Raw genomic sequence first — 20,288 nt, 5'->3', positions numbered from 1 at the left:
AAAAGTCATCCAGGTCCTGCCTCAGCACAGGGGTCTGGACAAGTAAACCTGGACCATCCTGGACACGTTTGTCTAACTTGTTTTTAAAATCCTCCATTGTGACGGGGATTCCACAACCTCCCTTGGACGCCTGTTCCAGAGCCGAACTCTCCTTAGAGTTACAAAGCTTTTCCTAACACCTACCCTAAATTTCCCTTGCTGCAGATTAAGCCCATTACTTCTTCTCCAGACTTTAGTGGACAGCCCTACCATAGCTGAAGATGTGTGTGTAACAAGTTCTGTGTAACGCATTCGTTGTATCATCCACCAAGAGAAAAACAGATGCTAACTGGGATAGACAGGGCCAGCTTCTGCTCTCAGAGACTCCGGAGTAAATCCAGAATAACTTCACTGACTGCAACAGACTTCTTCCAGATTTACACTGCTGTAAACCAGAGCAGAATCTGGCCCAAAGAATTTGAGACATCACCTTATTTATTACACAATAAGTTGAGTTTGATGCATTGAACAGATAAAAAAGGCAAGACACATGAACATCAATACTGGGTCTTTTTAATGAGTGACAGTTTGAATGACAGCTTGAACAACAACAAATTGTGATGTAAACAGGCAGTGCATGGAGGCTCAGGCACCAGGAGAGCTCCAGTCATTGATAACGTGTGGTTATTAGATGGCGCAGAGGGGCTGGAACATAGGGCTCTGTGGATCTCGCCTTTGGGGAAAACCAGCAGACTCTAGAGCAGCGTTTCTCAGCCTTTTGGGTATCAGGGACCGGTTGGCTGCCTTCCTAAAGTATGTCAGGGAGATCTCAGGGACAGGCACTGATCCACAGACTGGTCATTGAGAAACACTGCTCCAGAGGCAGCACTAGAGTAGCAGCTCCAGCCCTGGCCTGGCGAGAGATTCTCATCTCTCCCAGCTCCTCCCGCATCCATCCTTCCCCTTCACAATCCCATTACACGTCCATGTAGGGTTACTGCAAAGGAAGCATGTGCTTGCTGGGAGCCAGAGGTGCTGTGGTATAAACTGGGGCAGCACATCCCCTCTTCGTGCTCCTACCATCCGGCCTTACCCTGTGCAGGGCAGCTGAAGCCGTTCCGCTGTGTCTGGGTCCCTCTGCAGAGATGATGATGATGATGATGATACCATAGCACCCAGGAATCCCAGTTATGGACCAGGCCCCGTTGTGCTCGGCGCTGCATACAGAACAAAGAGACAGTCCCTGCCCCAAAGAGCTTCCAATATAATACAGACGTGACGTGTAAAGTTATCTACACCATGATGCCTTTATAATTATATCCTAAAAGGAGATTTCCCACCTGATGAGGCTGGATCCTGTGGGGATCTTCTGACCTTTTTATTCTAAACAGAGAAGTGGAGAAAATAAAAAAAAGAAAGGAGACGGAGACAGACAGAGCCTTCTTCCGGCTACCACGTCCAATCAGCAGAGAACCAGACATCAGTTCCCATGTGTGGATTCCCCTGCACTAGACCGTTCAAGGTTTTACGCTTTTCCCTCTGGCCAATCGCTGCATCGTGCGCCCGTTGCGATTCCGTGAATCAAAATCCAGATGAGCGTATAAGATTCCACCCCGTTTGGCGACAATTAGTAACATGAGCCACCTCCTTGTAAAATGAAGGGACACAAGATGAGAGAGAACCGAACATAGAAGTGAGTTTAGTCTGATGAAAAATCCCGTCTCATCTCCGATGCTCCTGCTTGTCCTGTTAGCTGTGCGTGTTATTAGAATGGAAACCAGCGCTGCATTCTGAATTTAAGAACTCAGCTACTGACAAAATTTTGCCAGATCTAAACCCCATGTCAATGGACAATCTCCTATTGAGGTCACTGAGGATTGGATCAGGGCCACAGCACCTGTCACTGGAAAATCTTCAGATGCTTTGCAAATATAATTTCTCAAAGCTCTTTATCTTATAAGTGCCAAAAATGTTCCAGCTCCACACATAAAACCGGTAAAGGGCAGTCAGGAACAATAAAACATCAAACTTCCCATCATCCTTGAGAAGTAAGTCTATGTTTCCCCATGTGTAAAAAATGGATAACGAGTCACAGAGCATTAAGTGACTTGCCCACTATCCCACAGTAAAATGGTACCAGAGTTAGCAGTAAGATGCTTTGCTTCCTTTCAACTACTCCAACAGCTAGATCTCACTTTCACCTTCTCCTTCCAGAATAACCAGTTTAATTACTAAATATATGAAGTTGATGGATGGATTAGAAATGCCTGAGACAGACACATTGCTTTAGACAGAGACAGTTTGCAAAGAGGTATACCTGGTGCTCCTCTGAAGCTGGGGGTGCTGAGATCCTGGGGTTGAGTCCTGGAACAAACAAAGACAACAGTAAAAGTTCCTGTTCCCCGGTCACTCCCCCAGCTGTAGCTTACTGACTAATGGTGCATCCAAGCTGTGGGTGCACAGGGCACCACGAAGCATGGTAAATGGAGAGAGGCTCATCAGAAAGGCTAGTGCTCTTTGTGAACTATACACAAGGTGCCAGGGCCAGGGGCAGTAGAAGCCTTTCAACATCGCTCCCTTTGTCACGGAGAACATAGCCGTTTTCCTGACACAGGAAATTCAAGATTTAGAAAACAAACATTCTGAGATCAGTGCTGGCAGTTGTGACATTTGCAGCGTGTTCGTGAGTTGGACGGGACAGTTGCAGTCCCCAGTAGCAAGCAGGGGAGCAGGATTTCTCTCTGCGGGGAGTGTCTGGGCTGGGCTGGGTTTCTTACCTAAACCCAGGGCAGAGGCTCCAGACGAGGCTCAGAGACACCACCAGTAGCAGCAGACAAGCACTAGCCACAAGGGCCACAATGTAATGTGAGCACTCGCTGGCAGGGGCTGTGGAGCAAGGAAAAAACCAGACACAAGTAAGTGGCTGACTCGAGCCAAGAGGGTCGTGATGCCACCACATCCAGCTCTTCCCTCCTGACCCCTGTTCACCACGGGCCTTACCCCTGAGGAGTGAGGCGACAGGAGCCCTCAGCACCTTTTGCCCCCTTTCCTTTAGGCAAATTCTTTCCCCTATAATCAGAATTTTCTCTAGACCTTCTGCCATCTACAAAATCCTCCCTCTAGGTTTCTCCTCACCTCACCGCCTCTCCATCACTTTGCATATCTCACTGGAACACATCTCTCTTCTCAAATGCCTCTCAATTCCCCTTTACTCATGAGATATATTATTTTTTAAGATGTGTGTGTAACAAGTTCTGTGTAACGCATTCGTTGTATCATCCACCAAGAGAAACACAGATGCTAACTGGGATAAACAGGGCCAGCTTCTGCTCTCAGAGACTCCGGAGTAAATCCAGAGTAACTTCACTGACTGCAACAGACCTCTTCCAGATTTACACTGCTGTAAACCAGAGCAGAATCTGGCCCAAAGAATTTGAGACATCACCTTATTTATTACACAATAAGTTGAGTTTGATGCATTGAACAGATAAAAAAGGCAAGACACATGAACATCAATACTGGGTCTTTTTAATGAGTGACAGTTTGAATGACAGCTTGAACAACAACAAATTGTGATGTAAACAGGCAGTGCATGGAGGCTCAGGCACCAGGAGAGATCCAGTCATTGATAACGTGTTGTTATTAGATGGCGCAGACGGGCTAGAACATAGGGCTCTGTGAATCTCACCCTTGGGGAAAACCAGCAGACTCTAGAGCAGCGTTTCTCAGCCTTTTGGATACCAGGGACCGGCTGGCTGCCTTCCTAAACTGCGTCACGGAGGATCTCAGGACCAGCACTGATCCACAGACGTGTTTCTCAATGACCCTGCTCCAGAGGAAGCACTGGAGTAGCAGCTCCAGCCCTGGCCTGGGGAGAGATTCTCATCCCTCCCAGCTCCTGCATCCATCCTTCCCCTTCCCAATCCCATTGCTCGTCTATGTTACGTTCCTGCAAAGGGAGCATGCACCTGCTGATGATCAGGGGAGCTGGGAGCTGTGGTGATACAGAGGCTGCATATCCCCTCTGCAGGCTCCTGCCATCTGACCTCACTCTCTGCAGGGAAGCTGCAGCCGTTCAGCTGTGTCTGGGTCCCTCTGCAGATGAGGATGACGATGATAATTATTGTGTTACCATAGCACCCATTGTGCTAGGCGCTGCACAAACACAGAACAAAGAGACCGTACCTGCCCCAAAGAGCTTCCAATCTAATACACAAGTGACATGTAAAATCATCTACACTGGGATGCCTTTATACCCCAAAAGGAGATTTCCCACCTGATGAGGCTGGACCCTATGGGAATCTTCTGAGCTTTTTATTCGAAAGAGAGAAGTGGAGAAAATACAAAAAGAAAGGAGACGGAGACAGACAGAGCCTTCTTCCAGCTGCTACGTCCGATCAGCAGAGAACCAGACATCAGTTCCCATTTGTGGATTCCCCTGCACTAGACAGTTCAGGCTTTTACACGTTTTCCTTTGGCCGATCGCTGCATCGTGCGCCCATTGCGATTCCGCGAATCTAAATCCAGCTGAGCGTATAAGATTCCACCCTGTTTGACGACAATAAGTAACATGAGCCACCTCCTTGTAAAATGAAGGGACACAGGATGAAACAGAACTGAACATCCAAGTGAGTTTAGTCTGATGAAAAATCCCATCTCATCTCCGATTCTTCCGCTTGTCCTATAAATAGTACGTGTTATCAGAATGGAACCCAGCGCTGGATTCTGGGTTCCTAGACTTTAAGAACTCAGCTACTGACAACATTTGGCCAGATTCAATCCCCATGTCAATGGACAGTTTCCTATTGAGGTCACTGAGCTTTGGATCAGGCCCATAGCACCTGTCACTGGATAATCTTCATGTGCTTTGCAAATATAATTTCTCAAAGCTCTTTATCTTATAAGTGCGAAAAATGTTCCCAGCTCCACACAAAAAACCCTGTAAAAGGCACAGTCAGGAACAATAAAACATCAAACTTCCCATCATCCTTGAGCAGTAAGACTAGGTATCCACTTTTTACACATGGGGAAAGGGAGTCACAGAGCAGTAAGTGACTTGCTCACTATCCCACAGTGAATTGATACCAGAGTTAATATTAAGGCTCTTTGTTCCCTTTCAGCTACTCCAACTGCTAGATCTCACTTTCATCTTCTCCTTTCAGAACAACCAGTTTAATTACTAAATATATGAAGTTGATGGATTAGAAATTCTTGAGACAGACACATTGATTTAGACAGAGACAGCTTACAAAGAGGTATACCTGGTGCTCCTCTGAAGCTGGGGGTGCTGAGATCCTGGGCTTGAGTCCTGGAACAAATAAAGACAACAGTAAAAGTTCCTCTTCCATGGTCACTCCCCCAACTGGTTCATTGACTAATGGTGCATCCGAGCTGTGGGTGCCCAGTGCACCACGAAGCATGGTAAATGGAGAGAGGCTCATCAGAAAGGCTAGTGCTCTTTGTGAACTACACACAAGGTGCCAGGGCCGGGGCAGTAGAAGCCTTTCCTCATCGCTCCCTTTGTCACGGAGAACAAAGCCGTTCTCCTGACACAGGAAATTCAAGATGCAGAAAACAAACTTTCTGAGATCAGTGCTGGCAGTTGTGACATTTGGAGCATGTTCATGTGTTGGACGGGACAGTTGCAGTCCCCAGTAGCAAGCAGGGGAGCAGGATTTCTCTCTGCGGGGGAGTGTCTGGGCTGGGCTGGGCTCATTACCTAGCGTGGAACGGCAGAGGGTCCAGACGAGGCTCAGAGACACCAACAGCAGCAGCAGACCAGCAACAGCCGCAAGACACACAATGTAATATGAGCACTCGCTGGCAGGGGCTGTAGAGCAAGGAAAAGACCAGACACAAGTAAGTGGCTGACTCCAACCAAGAGGGTCATGATGCCACCATATCCAGCTCTTCCCTCCTGACCCCAGTTCACCACGGGCTTTAACCTATGAGGAGTGAGGCCACAGGAGCCTTCAACACCTTTCACCCTTTGTGTTGCCCCCTTTCCCCAAGGTGAATTCTTTCCCCTGTAATCAGAATCTTCTCTGGACCTTCTGCCATCTACAAAATCCTCCCTCTAGGTTTCTCCTCACCTCATCGCCTCTCCATCACTTTGCATATCTCACTGGAATACATCTCTCTTCTCAAATGCCTCTCAATTCCCCTTTACTCATGAGATATATTATTTTTTAAGATGTGTGTATAACAAGTTCTGTGTAACGCATTCGTTGTATCATCCACCAAGAGAAACACAGATGCTAACTGGGATAAACAGGGCCAGCTTCTGCTATTATTTTTTAAGTCTTTACAGTGCTTTATATGTAAAATCTGGGTGAAAGCCCCCTTAGAGATCAGAGCTACATTGTCTTGTGATCCCTGTAATGTCTCACGTGACTTTTCCCCAAATTCTCTAGAGAAATTCTAACAAGACATAGAATATTCCAGTTTTCTGTGATGGAAAGATACGTAGAAGCAGCTCTGATTGTGGCCACTTCACCCGTATTTCACATCTGAGTCTCCCTTGGTCTCAAATATAGTATCACTCACCTACAGAATACCTGGTACTTTTCTTCACAGTGTTGCCGGAAGAGTTGAATTTGACTTCACAGGTGAAATTCTTCCCACTGATCCAGGTGTCCATGGGGACGCTGATGTGATTTATGAGCGTTAAAGATCCATCCTTTGCTTTCAATGAGCGCATCAGCCCCTGTTCCTGCAGCTCCCCCGAAACACTCCAGGAAACATAGACTGGGCTGGACACTCCATGGATCACACAAGCCAGATTCGCTGCCCCAGTGACTTGACTGCCATGTGGAAATGGGACCAGAAGCATCACCCAGCTACTGTTGGTATAACTGTCTGAGCAGAAGGAGATGGCAAATTCAGTGTGATGATCAAATGAGCTGCAGTCTGATTAAAGGTATTAATCTTTCACTCAGAGAGACAAGGTGGGTGAGGTAAAATGATTCATTGGACCAACTTCTGTTGGTGAAAGACACAAACTTTCAAGCTGCTTCAGAGCTCGCCTTCAGATCTGGGAAACATATTCAGAGCGTCATTTTCCAGATCTGAAGAAGAGCTCTGTGTCAGTAAGAAAGCTTGTCTCTCTCACCAACCAAAGTTGGCCCAATAAAAGATATTACCTCACCCACCTTGTCTGTCTAATGTTCCCTACCTGGATGCCCTGAACAGTCACAGAGAAACTTCAATAGTTTATTTTTGGCACTTTCAAGTTTTACACATATATTTTATAACTATAAATGTTGTTATATTCCTTCTATACCCATAGCATTTAATGTTTAGCTGATTTATTTGGCTTAAAGCATGCTTTCCTTTGAACCATTCATCAAAACTATTTATCTTTTTATATTTTATTGGGAACATGAAATATGCTTTGTCAATCAGTTATTAGTCTCCTTAAACAAGCTATGGTTCCTTACCTCCAACAATCAGTGTGGATCCATTCCCGAAAAGCAGGTAGCTGCTGTATTTATATGCACAGTAGTAAATGCCAGACTCAGTCTTTTCGATGTTGCTGATTTCCAGTGTTGAGCTGCGTCTCTCATGTTTGCAAGCAAATTTACTTACATTTTGATTATCCAAACAGCTCTTAATACATGTGGGTGTCTCGCCTTCTCTTCTCAAATACCAAAATATTCTACTTCCTCCTTCCAAGTTTTCTTTGGAAGAACAGTGGATCTTTGCAGTGTCATTAACTTCAACAAACTGGATCCGCTGAGTCTGGTACAGAAATAACTGCACTCCTAGCACTGGAGAAATAAAATATCGTTATAGTCTGTTTCCATAAGGTCTCCAGCTGCCAGAGACGGAATGGATAGCTCAGCAAAAGAAATTACTTAATCTGATAATGTTTATTCTCTGCATCCCAAATACTTAAAAAGCTGCTATAACTTTATATAAGCGAATGGAAATGCAATTAATATCAGCAAAAGTTTCAAAACATATCATAGATACAGTATTCAACCCTAGTGTCCTACTGAGGAGGCTGTTTTCCTAATTTCAGAGCTTAATGCAAAAGTTTTACCTAAGGAAGATAAAACCAGATACTTGGCAAAGATCATGTTCATAAAGATAGTAGGACAAAATCCTGACACACTGGCCCAAAGGCTGATGCTGAGTGCACTGCTGCAGTAACTGGGTACAGTGTCTTGGTCATTTCCAGTGAGGAACGCCTCCGAGGAGGATGTGCTGTGTTGATGGGTGGGTCAAAGGCTCTGCAGAGAGTACAGCATTTCTTGTAGATTTTCTCTGCATTATAGTGGCACAGGGATGTAAATAATAATTCAGAATAATTCAATGTCCAGAATATGGATGATGTAAATAAACAAACCCACATGAGTTCAGCGCACAAGTCCCATTGACTTTCAAAGGAAAATGCGCCTAAATCACTTAGGTCCTTTGACAATTGCAACGTAAATCTCTCCCCAGCCTTCCATGTTTGGTTTATTGTAGCACAGTTCTTGGTGGCACAACACAGACATGTAATGATTATTTGTTGTCTTGTCTTGGAGGACTTTTAACTGCACTGTAGATCATCAAACTGAAAGCACCGACATGTGTGAGAAAAAAAAGACAACATAAGACAAGATTTTCAAAATAGTCTAAGTCCCATTTCCAAAAATGACTTTGGGCCCGATTTTCAAAGGTACTTGGGTGCCTATAAATGCAGACAGATACCTAGTGGGATTTTCATACATGGCTAAGAGGGTTAGGTGCCTCACTCCTACTGGAGTCAATGGCAGTTAAGCACCACCCCTCGAGTCTAGCAATAAACTGGTTAAAATTATCTGAATGGGGCTGGTTAGAAAGCTGTGTCTGGCTGCACAAAGCAGGGAGAAAGATATAGAGTGCATCTGTCAATGTCCCTTCTGAAACAGCTGACAACAGAGGGCAATGTGGGCTAGTCATTAGAGCAATTGGCTCAAAAAAGAACAGAATCCCTGGGTGCCTTGGCTATGGCTCAATAGCCCGCACCCCACTTGTGAGGCTGCTCTGACTGGCTGCAGCTCCCCTGGATCGATCTGTCAAAAACCCCTTCCAGGCAGCTCTCTAATGCTGCGGACCATCTTCCTTCCATTTCCCTCCCCTGCCTTCCTCCCTCCCATGGTTGGGGAGTGACCTGGGCTAAATCCTGCAATCCCTGACTGAGGCAAAGTGGAAGCTGTAGTTTAAAGGATGACTAGACTGGCCAAGATTCTGCCTGATTTCTAGCAAAGGGCATTATTCAGAATTACCAATGCAAAGAGGAGTTTAGAGGAGCAGAAATTACACTCACACCCACTTCCAGCCCCTGTGCATTACCATGGTGGAAAGGGGCTTAGTGCAAATGAGAATCCGGTCCCCAGGGTCGCTGTTAAGGGGTTGTCAGCAGTGGTACAGATAAGACCACAGAAATCATAAAGCTATTCAAGCACAATGTCTCGGCAGCCCAGTTCCTGTCAGGGCCTGTTATCACCCTCCCAGTAACACTGACTGACAATGGCACAAAGTCCTATTTACTGCTCTAAGGTTTCGAGCGAAAATGCTTTATAATGTACAGTGCTTTAGGGAATGGAAGGTAGGAGCTGAGCCTAACAGCAGCTGAGCACCCACCACTCCCCTTGACTCTACTCAGTGTTGCGGTTGCCCAGCAAGTCACAGGAAGTGCCTCAGCACCATGCAGGATTGGGCCCTTACAGTGCAAATAGAAATGTCTTTATACACGGTGGGGGTAAAGCGGGGCAGCTGTTTGACAGCCCCACAGCAGCCCTGCACAGTGCCTTAGGGCAGGAAGTGAAAAGGAGCAATGTAGCCAACTGCAGCTACAGGAGTAATGTTACACTCTTGTAATTACCAGGCCTGGACAGAAAATGGATTTCATTTCAAGAGACCGAAATATTTTCCTCTGTCGGTACAAAAAGTCAATATCTCAGATAATTTATTCAACCAAAAATCATTTTCGGTTTGGGTGAAAGGCAGCGTTTTGTTTTAAGAATTTTGAAATGTTTCCTTCCAATTTTGAACATATACATTTTTGACCAAGAAAAAGGAATTTTTTTCCACTATAGTTAGTGTATATTTCTAAGCAAGATATCTTTTTGAACTGGACAACCGGACTGTTTCATTTTGAAATTCTGAAACTTTTTTATCAAGTAAAACAATTAATCAAAACTGACCCTTTCCCTATGGAAAACAAATCTTCAGTTCAATAAATGGGTATTTTCCAACAAAGATATGTTTCTTCTGAAGACTCCTGAGCAGCCCTTGTAATTACTCACATGGGAAGCTGGCCAAGGAACCAGAGCCAGATACTTTCTTCTTGCTGAAAGCATCCTCAGTAACTTCAAGTCACCATTCATTCAAGACCACAGTTTGAAGTCACAATAGAAATCTGGGCCCTCCTGCAGCCCTGTTAGGTTCAGTACTCAGGGTAACATGAGAAAAGATTCAGGTCCTTAGTCATTTATTTTTTATTGGCACTCAGAGAATCATAAAAATGTCAGACTGGAAGGAACTTTGAAAAGTCATCCAGGTCCTGCCTCAGCACAGGGGTCTGGACAAGTAAACCTGGACCATCCTGGACACGTTTGTCTAACTTGTTTTTAAAATCCTCCATTGTGACGGGGATTCCACAACCTCCCTTGGACGCCTGTTCCAGAGCCGAACTCTCCTTAGAGTTACAAAGCTTTTCCTAACACCTACCCTAAATTTCCCTTGCTGCAGATTAAGCCCATTACTTCTTCTCCAGACTTTAGTGGACAGCCCTACCATAGCTGAAGATGTGTGTGTAACAAGTTCTGTGTAACGCATTCATTGTATCATCCACCAAGAGAAACACAGATGCTAACTGGGATAGACAGGGCCAGCTTCTGCTCTCAGAGACTCCGGAGTAAATCCAGAATAACTTCACTGACTGCAACAGACTTCTTCCAGATTTACACTGCTGTAAACCAGAGCAGAATCTGGCCCAAAGAATTTGAGACATCACCTTATTTATTACACAATAAGTTGAGCTTGATGTACTGAAGAGATAAAAAAGGCAAGACACATGAACATCAATACTGGGTCTTTTTAATGAGTGACAGTTTAAATGATAGCCTGAAAAATAACCAGTTGTGATGTAAAGAGGCAGCACATGGAGGCTCAGGCACCAGGAGAGCTCCAGTCATTGATAACGTGTGGTTATTAGATGGCGCAGAGGGGCTGGAACATAGGGCTCTGTGGATCTCGCCTTTGGGGAAAACCAGCAGACTCTAGAGCAGCGTTTCTCAGCCTTTTGGGTATCAGGGACCGGTTGGCTGCCTTCCTAAAGTATGTCAGGGAGATCTCAGGGATAGGCACTGATCCACAGACTGGTCATTGAGAAACACTGCTCCAGACGCAGCACTGGAGTAGCAGCTCCAGCCCTGGCCTGGCGAGAGATTCTCATCTCTCCCAGCTCCTCCCGCATCCATCCTTCCCCTTCACAATCCCATTACACGTCCATGTAGGGTTACTGCAAAGGAAGCATGTGCTTGCTGGGAGCCAGAGGTGCTGTGGTATAAACTGGGGCAGCCCATCCCCACTTCGTGCTCCTACCATCCGGCCTCACCCTGTGCAGGGCAGCTGAAGCCGTTCAGCTGTGTCTGGGTCCCTCTGCAGATAAGAGGAGTATGATGATGATGATGATGATGATGATGATGATGATGATGATGATTGTGTTACCATAGCACCCAGGAATCCCAGTTATGGACCAGGCCCCGTTGTGCTCGGCGCTGCATACAGAACAAAGAGACAGTCCCTGCCCCAAAGAGCTTCCAATATAATACAGACGTGACGTGTAAAGTTATCCACACCATGATGCCTTTATAATTATATCCTAAAAGGAGATTTCCCACCTGATGAGGCTGGATCCTGTGGGGATCTTGTGACCTTTTTATTCTAAACAGAGAAGTGGAGAAAATAAAAAAAAGAAAGGAGACGGAGACAGACAGAGCCTTCTTCCGGCTGCCACATCCAATCAGCAGAGAACCAGACATCAGTTCCCACTTGTGGATTCCCCTGCACTAGACCGTTCAGGCTTTTACACGTTTCCCTCTGGCCAATTGCTGCATCGTGCGCCCATTGCGATTCCGCGAATCAAAATCCAGATGAGCGTATAAGATTCCACCCTGTTTGGCAACAATTAGTAACATGAGCCACCTCCTTGTAAAATGAAGGGACACAAGATGAGAGAGAACCGAACATCCAAGTGAGTTTAGTCTGATGAAAAATCCCGTCTCATCTCCGATGCTCCTGCTTGTCCTGTTAGCTGTGCGTGTTATTAGAATGGAAACCAGCGCTGCATTCTGAATTTAAGAACTCAGCTACTGACAATATTTTGCCAGATCTAAACCCCATGTCAATGGACAATCTCCTATTGAGATCACTGAGGTTTGGATCAGGGCCACAGCGCCTGTAACTGGAAAATCTTCAGATGCTTTGCAAATATAATTTCTCAAAGCTCTTTATCTTATAAGTGCCAAAAATGTTCCAGCTCCACACATAAAACCGGTAAAGGGCACAGTCAGGAACAATAAAACATCAAACTTCCCATCATCCTTGAGCAGTAAGTCTATGTTTCCCCGTGTATAAAAAATGGATAATGAGTCACAGAGCATTAAGTGACTTGCCCACTATCCCACAGTAAATTGGTACCAGAGTTAGTAGTAAGATGCTTTGCTCCCTTTCAACTACTCCAACGGCTAGATCTCACTTTCACCTTCTCCTTCCAGAATAACCAGTTTAATTACTAAATATATGAAGTTGATGGATGGATTAGAAATGCCTGAGACAGACACATTGCTTTAGACAGAGACAGTTTGCAAAGAGCCGTACCTGGTGCTCCTCGGAAGCTGGGGGTGCTGAGACCCTGGGCTGGAATCCTGGAACAAACAAACAAAGACAACAGTAAAAGTTCCTGTTCCCCGGTCACTCCCCCAGCTGTAGCTTACTGACTAATGGTGCATCCAAGCTGTGGGTGCACAGGGCACCACCATGCATGGCACATGGAGAGAGGCTCATCAGAAAGGCTAGTGCTCTTTGTGAACTATACACAAGGTGCCAGGGCCAGGGGCAGTAGAAGCCTTTCCACATCACTCCCTTTGTCACAGAGAACAAAGCCGTTCTCCCGACACAGGAAATTCAAGATTTAGAAAACAAACATTCTGAGATCAGTGCTGGCAGTTGTGACATTTGCAGCGTGTTCGTGTGTTGGACGGGACAGTTGCAGTCCCCAGTAGCAAGCAGGGGAGCAGGATTTCTCTCTGTGGGGGAGTGTCTGGGCTGGGCTGGGTTTATTACCTAGCGTGGAAGGGCAGAGGGTCCAGACGAGGCTCAGAGACACCAACAACAGCAGCAGACCAGCAACAGCCGCAAGACACACAATGTAATGTGAGCACTCGCTGGCAGGGGCTGTGGAGCAAGGAAAAAACCAGACACAAGTAAGTGGCTGACTCGAGCCAAGAGGGTCGTGATGCCACCACATCCAGCTCTTCCCTCCTGACCCCTGTTCACCACGGGCCTTACCCCCGAGGAGTGAGCCGAGAGGAGCCTTCAGCACCTTTCACCCTCTGTGTTGCCCCCTTTCCTTTAGGCGAATTCTTTCCCCTATAATCAGAATTTTCTCTAGACCTTCTGCCATCTACAAAATCCTCCCTCTAGGTCTCTCATCACCTCATCGCCTCTCCATCACTTTGCATATCTCACTGGAATACATCTCTCTTCTTAAATGCCTCTCAATTCCCCTTTACTCATGAGATATATTATTTTTTAAGTCTTTACAGTGCTTTATATGTAAAATCTGGGTGAAAGCCCCCTTAGAGAGCAGAGCTACATTGTCTTGTGATCCCTGTAATGTCTCACGTGACTTTTCCCCAAATTCTCTAGAGAAATTCTAACAAGACATAGAATATTCCAGCTTTCTGTGATGGAAAGATACGTAGAAGCAGCTCTGATTGTGGCCACTTCACCCCTATTTCACATTTGAGTCTCCCTTGGTCTCAAATATAGTATCACTCACCTCCAGGATACCTGGTAGTTTTCTTCACACTGCTGCCTGAAGCGTTGAATTTGACTTCACAGGTGAAATTCTTCCCACTGATCCAGGTGTCCATGGGGACGCTGATGTGATTTATGAGTGTTAAAGATCCATCCTTTGCTTTCAATGAGCGCATCAGCTCCTGTTCCTGCAGCTCCCCAGAAACACTCCAGGAAACATGGACTGGGCTGGACACTCCATGGATCACACAAGCCAGATTCGCTGTCCCAGTGACTTGAATGTCACGTGAAAATGGGACTAGAAGCATCACCCAGCTGCTCTTGGTATAACTGTCTGAGTAGAAGAAGGTGTGATATTTCAGTGTGATGATCAAATGAGCTGCAGTCTGATTGAAGGTATTAATCTTTCACTCAGAGAGACAAGGTGGGTGAGGTAAAATCGTTCATTGGACCAATTTCTGTTGGTGAAAGACACAAACTTTCAAGGTGTCACAGAGCTCTCCTTCAGGTCTGGGAAATATATTCAGAGTGTCATTTCCCAGACCTGAAGGAGAGCTCTGTGGCAGCAAGAAAGCTTGTTTCTCTCACCAACCAAAGTTGGCCCAATAAAAGATATTACCTCACCCACTTTGTCTCTCTAATATCCTGGGACCAACACGGCTCCAGCAACACTACATACTATCATTCACTAAGACATTTATTCCAAAGAACAAATGTATTGAAGAAGGAAATATTAAAATTACCATACCAACACTAACTAGGATATAGCTGCACAACCTAGAAGGAAAATTGCGTACAATTTTATATATTTTATAAACTTTTCATTAACTCAAAATATTATTTCATGCAAACATAACTCTTAGGTTAGAAATATTCCCTACCTGGGTGCCTTGAACAGTCACAGAGAAACTTCAATAGTTTATTTTCGGCACTTTCAAGTTTTACACATATATTTTATAACTATAAATGTTATATTCCTTCTATACCCAAAGCATTTAATGTTTAGCTGATCCGCTTGGCTTAAAGTATGCTTTCCTTTTAACCATTCATCAGTAGCTATTCTATCTTGTTATATTTTATTGGGAACATGAAATATGCTTTGTCAATCAGTTATTAGTCTTCTTAAACAAGCTTTACGGTTCCTTACCTCCAACAATCAGCGTGGATCCATTCCCAAAAAGCAGGTAGCTGCTGTATTTATATGCACAGTAGTAAATGCCAGACTCAGTCTTTTGGATATTGCGGATTTCTAGTGTTGAGCTGTGCGTCTCGTGTTTGCAAGCAAATTTACTTACATTTTGATCAGCCAAACAGCGCTTAATGCATGTGGGTTTCTCTCCTTCTCTTCTCAAATACCAAAACATGCTACTTCCTTCCAATTTTTCTTTGGAAGAACAGTGGATCTTGGCGGTGCCACTAACTTGAACAAACTGGATCCGCTGAGTCTGGTACAGAAATAACTGCACTCCTAGCACTGGAGAAATAAAATATTGTTAGAGTCAGTGTCTGCCAGGTCTCCAACTGCCACAGACGGAATAGGTAGCTCAGCAATAGAAATTACTTAATCTGTTAGTTATTCTATGCATCCAAATTGCTAAAAAAGCTGCTCTAACTTTGTACAAGTGAATGGAAATGCAATTTATACCCAGCAAAAGTTTCAAAACATATCATAGATATTCAACACTCGTGTCCTACTGAAGAGGCTGTTTTCCCAATTCCAGAGTTTAATGCAGAAGTTTTACCTAAGGAAGATAAAACCAGATACTCGGCAAAGATCATTTTCATTAAAAAAGTAGAACAAAATCCTGACACACTAGTCCAAAGGCTGATGCCCAGTGCACTGCTGCAGTGACGGGGTACAGCGTCTTGATCATTTCCAGTGAGGAACGCCTCTGAGGAGGATGTGCTGTGTTGATAGATACTACATGGGTGGGTTAAAGATTCTACAGAGGGTACACCATTTCTTGTAGAATTTCTCTGCATTTCAATGGCATAGGGGTATATTCTAATGATTTAGAATAATTTTAAACCTCCAGAACATGGATGATATATATAAACAAACCCACATGACTTCGGAGCACAGGTCCCATTGACTTTCAAAGGAAAATGCTCCTAGATCACATAGTTCTTTTGACAATCCCAAGCTAAATCTCTCCCCAGGTTTCCATGTTTGGTCCTTTGTTGTACCATATTTCTTGGTGCTACAAAATTTGCCTGTAACACTCATTTGGAGTCTCATCTTGGAGGACTTTAATAGCACTTTAAATCATCCTACTGAAAGTTCTGACTTGTGTGAGAAATAAGACAACAAGGGATACAATTTTCAAAAGAGACCAAGTCCCAATTTAATAACTGCCTGCGGGCCAGATTTTTCGGTGCCTATAAATGCAGAGAGGTGCCTCATGAGATTTTCAAACATGGCTAAGAGATTTAGATGCCTCACTCCTACTGAAGCCAGTGGAAGTTAAGTGCCTCCCCTGCCTCCCTTTCGCCATATCCATAACCTGGCTAAAAGTGAACGGAACGCGGCAGGTTAGAAAGCTGCGTCTAGGTGCACAAAGCAGGGAGAGAGAAGAAAAGTGCATCTGTCAGTGACCCTTCTGAAACAGCTGACAATAGAAGGCAATGTGGGCTAGTGATTAGAGCCATTGGCTCAGAAAAGACCAGATTCCCTCAGTGCCTTGGCCAGGTCTCCTTAGCCTCAAGCCCACTTGTGAGGCTGCACTGACTGGCTGCAGCTCCCCTGGCAAAGTGGGGACTGATCTGTCAGAAACCCCTTCCCGGCAGCTCTCTAATGCTGGGGATCATCTTCCTTCCTTCACCTCCCTCTCTCGCTCTCTCTCATGGGTGTGGAGCTACCAGGGCTAAATCCTGCAGTCCCTGCCTCAATCAATATTAAATGGAAGCAAGAGTTTAAAGGAAGGCTGGACTGGCCAAGATTCTGCCTGATTTCTAGCCCAAGGGCATTACTCACAATTACACAGCTTCCCCTTTGCACCAATGTAAAGAGGAGTTTAAAGGAGCATAAATTACACTCACACCCACTTCCAGGCCCCTGTGCATTACCATGGTGGAAAGGGGCTTAGTGCAAATGAGAATCCGGTCCCCAGGTTCACTTATAAGGGGCTGAATGTTGTCGTTGGAAGTACAGATAAGACCACAGAAATCATAAAGCTATTTGAGCACAATGTCTCCCCAGCCCAGTTCCTGTAAGGGCCTGTTATCACCCTTCCAGTAACACTGACTGACAATGGCACAAAGTCCTATTTACTGCTCTAAGGTTTCGAGCGAAAATGCTTTAAAATGTACAGTGCTTTAGGGAATGGAAGGTAGGAGCTGAGCCTAACAGCAGCTGAGCACCCACCACTCCCCTTGACTCTACTCAGTGTTGCGGTTGCCCAGCAAGTCACAGGAAGTGCCTCAGCACCATGCAGAATTGGACCCTTACAGTATATACAAAAATATCTTCACGCTCTGTGCGGGTGGAGCGGGGCAGCTGTTTGACAACCCCACAGCAGCCCTGCGCAGTGTCTTAAGGCAGGAAGTGAAAAAGAGCAATGTAGATAATTGCAGCTACAGGAGCACTTTTACACTCATGTGATTACCAGGCTGGGCCAGAAAATTGCCCATTGCACAAAAATTTTCAAGATATCAAAAAATTCTCGTCTCAAACTGGGATGAAAAGAAAATCTCAAAATGTTTCCTAGAACCAAAAATCATTTTTGGATTGTGTGAAATTAAGTGTTTTTGTTTTAATATTTTTGAAGTGTTTCCTATCAATTTTGACTATATAAAATTTTGACCATGTTAACTTTAAAATGTTATTTCAAATATAATTAGTTTAAACTTCTCAGTAATTCATCATTTTGAACTGGAGTTTTTCAATTTTGAAACTTTTTATACATGTCAAAAAATCATCAAAACTTATCCTTTTCCCATGGAAAAAAAAATATCTCCATTTCAACAAGTGTGCATTTTCCAACAAAGAAATGTTTTTTCTAAACACCTGACCAGCTCTAGTAATTTACTCATATGGGACGCTGTACTCTTCTCTTGCTGAAAGCACCCTCAGGGACTGCAAGTCACCATTCATTCAAGATCTCAGTTTGAAGACGCAATGGAAATCTGGTTTCAGAGTAGCAGCCGTGTTAGTCTGTATTCACAAAAGAAAAAGGAGTACTTGTGGCACCTTAGAGACTAACAAATTTATTTGAGCATAAGCTTTCATGAGCTACAGCTCACTTCATCGGATGCATTTGGTGGAAAAAAACACCAAATGTTTTTTTCCCCACCAAATGCATCCGATGAAGTGAGCTGTAGCTCACGAAAGCTTATGCTCTAATAAATTTGTTAGTCTCTAAGGTGCCACAAGTACTCCTTTTCTTAATGGAAATCTGGACTCTCTTGCAGCACCATTGGGTTCAGTACTCAGGGTAATACGAGAACAGATTCAGGCCCTTCGTCATTCTACGAGTGTCCATGAAAAAATGAATCACAGAAATTTCAAGCTTTAAGGGATCTTGAAAAGTCATCAAGGTGCTACCTTAGCACAGGGGTCTGGATAAGTTAACCTAGACCATCCCCGACAGGTCCAATGTATTCTTTCAACCTCCAATGATGGGGATTCCACGACCTACCTTGGACGCCTGTTTCAGAGCTGAACTCCCCTTAGAGTTAGAAATTTTTACCTAATATCTAACCTAAATCACCTTGATTCAGATTAAGCCCATAACTTCTTGTCCATCTTCCCTTGGGCATGGAGAACAATTGATCACCATCCTCTTCAAAACAGCCCTTACCCTATTCAAAGATGTGTGTGGAACATGTGGTGTTTAACACATTTGTTGTATCATCCATCAAAAGAAACACAGAGGCTAAGTGGGATTAAAAAGGGCCAGATGCTGCTTCCAGAGACACTGGTGTAAATCTGGAGTAACTCCACTGACTATAACAGAGCTCCTCCAGGTTTACACTGCTGTAAACCAGAGCAGACTCTGGCCCAAGGAATTTAAGAGGTCACCTTTCTTATTACACAATAAGCTGAGCTTGATGCATTGAACAGGTTAAAAAGGCAACACAAACATCACTAGTGGGGTTGCCGACCCTTTTTAATGAGAGACAGTTCGAATGACAACTTGAAAAACACCAAGTTGTGATGTAAACAGGCAGCGCATGGAGGCTCAGGCACCAGGAGAGCTCAAGTCATTAATAACGTGTTGTTATCGTTAGATGGTGCAGGGGGCTGGCGCATGGGGGCCTGTGAATCTCGCCCATGAGGGGGAACCAGCAGCCTGCAGAGGTAGCACTGGAATAGCAGCTCCCTCGCTGGCCTGGTGAGAGATTCTCATCCCTCCCAGCTCCTGCCGCATCCATCCTTCCCCTTCACAATCCCAGTGCATGTCCATGTAACGTTACTGCAAAGGGAGCATGTGCCTGCTAAGGATCAGGGAAGCCGGGAGCTGTGGCGTATACAGGGGCTGCACGTCCCCTCTGCAGGCTCCTGCCATCTGGCCTCACTCTCTGCAGGGAAGCTGCAGCCGTTCAGCTGTGTCCGGGTCATAGAATCCCTCTGCACGTGGGGGATGGTGATGATGACGACAACAATTATTGTGTAACCATAGCATCCAGGAGCCCCAGTTATGGAGCAGGCCCCGTTGTGCTAGGTGCTGCACAAACACAGAACAAAGAGACAGTCCCTGCCCCAAAGAGCTTCCAATCTAATACACAAGTGACATGTAAAGTCATCTACACCATGATGCCTTTATATCCTAAAAGGAGATTTCCCACCTGATGAGTCTGGACTCTGTTGGGATCTTCTGACCTTTTATTTATAAACAGAGAAGTGGAGAAAATAAAAAAGAAAGGAGACGGAGACAGACAGAGCCTTCTTCCAGCTGCTACTTCCAATCCGCAGAGAACCAGCCATCAGTTCCCACGTGTGGATTCCCCTGCGCTAGAGCGTTCAGGGTTTTACACTTTCCCTCTGGCCGATCGCTGTATTGTGTGCCCGTTGCGATTCCGCGAATTGAAATCCAGATGAGCGTATAAGATTCCACCCTGTTTGGCGACAATTAGTAAAATTGGTCCCCTCCTTGTGAAATGAAGGGATACAAGCTGAGACAGCACTGAACAATCAAGTGAGTTTAGCCTGATTAAAAATTCCCTCTCATCTCTGATTCTCCTGATTGTCCTATAAACGATCCGTGTTATCAGAATGGAAACCAGCCCTGGATTCTGACTTTAAGAACTCACCTGTTGATAATATTTTGCCAGATCCAAACCCCGTGTCTCCT

At 44.9% G+C, this 20,288-nt stretch overlaps 3 protein-coding genes across 5 annotated transcripts in view; all 3 read right to left on the bottom strand.

The window, feature by feature from the left end:
* Positions 1-548: 548 nt before the first annotated feature.
* Positions 549-16,058, bottom strand: LOC119847819 (immunoglobulin alpha-2 heavy chain-like). Of its 2 annotated transcripts, none has more exons than XM_043501781.1 (6): positions 15,738-16,037; positions 15,143-15,469; positions 14,018-14,329; positions 13,300-13,410; positions 12,835-12,881; positions 549-1,592 (listed from the first exon to the last, which is right to left on the bottom strand). In XM_043501781.1, exons 1-6 carry the CDS (start codon positions 15,976-15,978, stop codon positions 1,497-1,499), a joined length of 1,134 nt encoding a protein of 377 aa, XP_043357716.1. In that variant the 5' UTR covers positions 15,979-16,037; the 3' UTR covers positions 549-1,496. The 2 variants fall into 2 exon arrangements, with proteins under 2 accessions (XP_043357716.1, XP_043357717.1); XM_043501782.1 differs by lacking the exon at positions 549-1,592 and adding an exon at positions 12,597-12,689 and having other exon boundaries at positions 12,750-12,881; positions 15,738-16,058.
* Positions 4,280-8,534, bottom strand: LOC119847820. Its single transcript, XM_043501792.1, has 6 exons — positions 8,024-8,534; positions 7,419-7,748; positions 6,526-6,837; positions 5,699-5,809; positions 5,241-5,287; positions 4,280-4,527 (listed from the first exon to the last, which is right to left on the bottom strand). Exons 1-6 carry the CDS (start codon positions 8,064-8,066, stop codon positions 4,432-4,434), a joined length of 939 nt encoding a protein of 312 aa, XP_043357727.1. The 5' UTR covers positions 8,067-8,534; the 3' UTR covers positions 4,280-4,431.
* A 2,424-nt stretch (positions 16,059-18,482) lies between the features above and the next one.
* The window catches only part of LOC119848048 (immunoglobulin alpha-2 heavy chain-like), a 5,378-nt gene continuing 3,572 nt past the window's right edge, over positions 18,483-20,288 (bottom strand). For both annotated transcript variants that reach the window (XM_038383407.2, XM_043501778.1), the window contains one exon: positions 18,483-20,052. In XM_038383407.2, coding sequence (XP_038239335.2) covers positions 19,966-20,052 — 87 coding nt within the window. In that variant the 3' untranslated portion in view covers positions 18,483-19,965. The remainder of the gene's footprint in view (positions 20,053-20,288) is intronic.

This window comes from Dermochelys coriacea, chromosome 24 (assembly GCF_009764565.3).
Source record: "Dermochelys coriacea isolate rDerCor1 chromosome 24, rDerCor1.pri.v4, whole genome shotgun sequence".
Classification (NCBI taxonomy): domain Eukaryota; kingdom Metazoa; phylum Chordata; order Testudines; family Dermochelyidae; genus Dermochelys; species Dermochelys coriacea.
This window is presented reverse-complemented; position numbering and strand designations above follow the sequence as displayed.

What these genes read in the sequence shown, in the direction of transcription:
- LOC119847819 (XM_043501781.1), bottom strand. Translation starts at nt 15,978, where the DNA reads ATGCAGAGAAATTCTACAAGAAATGGTGTACCCTCTGTAGAATCTTTA. An exon ending in ATCCACGCTGATTGTTGGAG is followed by an intron (nt 14,330 to 15,142) that starts GTAAGGAACCGT and finishes TCTTCTACTCAG; the next exon opens with ACAGTTATACCAAGAGCAGC. An exon ending in CCTCTGCCCTTCCACGCTAG is followed by an intron (nt 12,882 to 13,299) that starts GTAATAAACCCA and finishes TGTTTGTTCCAG; the next exon opens with GATTCCAGCCCAGGGTCTCA.
- LOC119847820 (XM_043501792.1), bottom strand. Translation starts at nt 8,066, where the DNA reads ATGAACATGATCTTTGCCAAGTATCTGGTTTTATCTTCCTTAG. An exon ending in TCTGGTTTTATCTTCCTTAG is followed by an intron (nt 7,749 to 8,023) that starts GTAAAACTTTTG and finishes TTATTTCTCCAG; the next exon opens with TGCTAGGAGTGCAGTTATTT. An exon ending in CAGCTTCAGAGGAGCACCAG is followed by an intron (nt 4,528 to 5,240) that starts GTATACCTCTTT and finishes GTCGTCAAACAG; the next exon opens with GGTGGAATCTTATACGCTCA.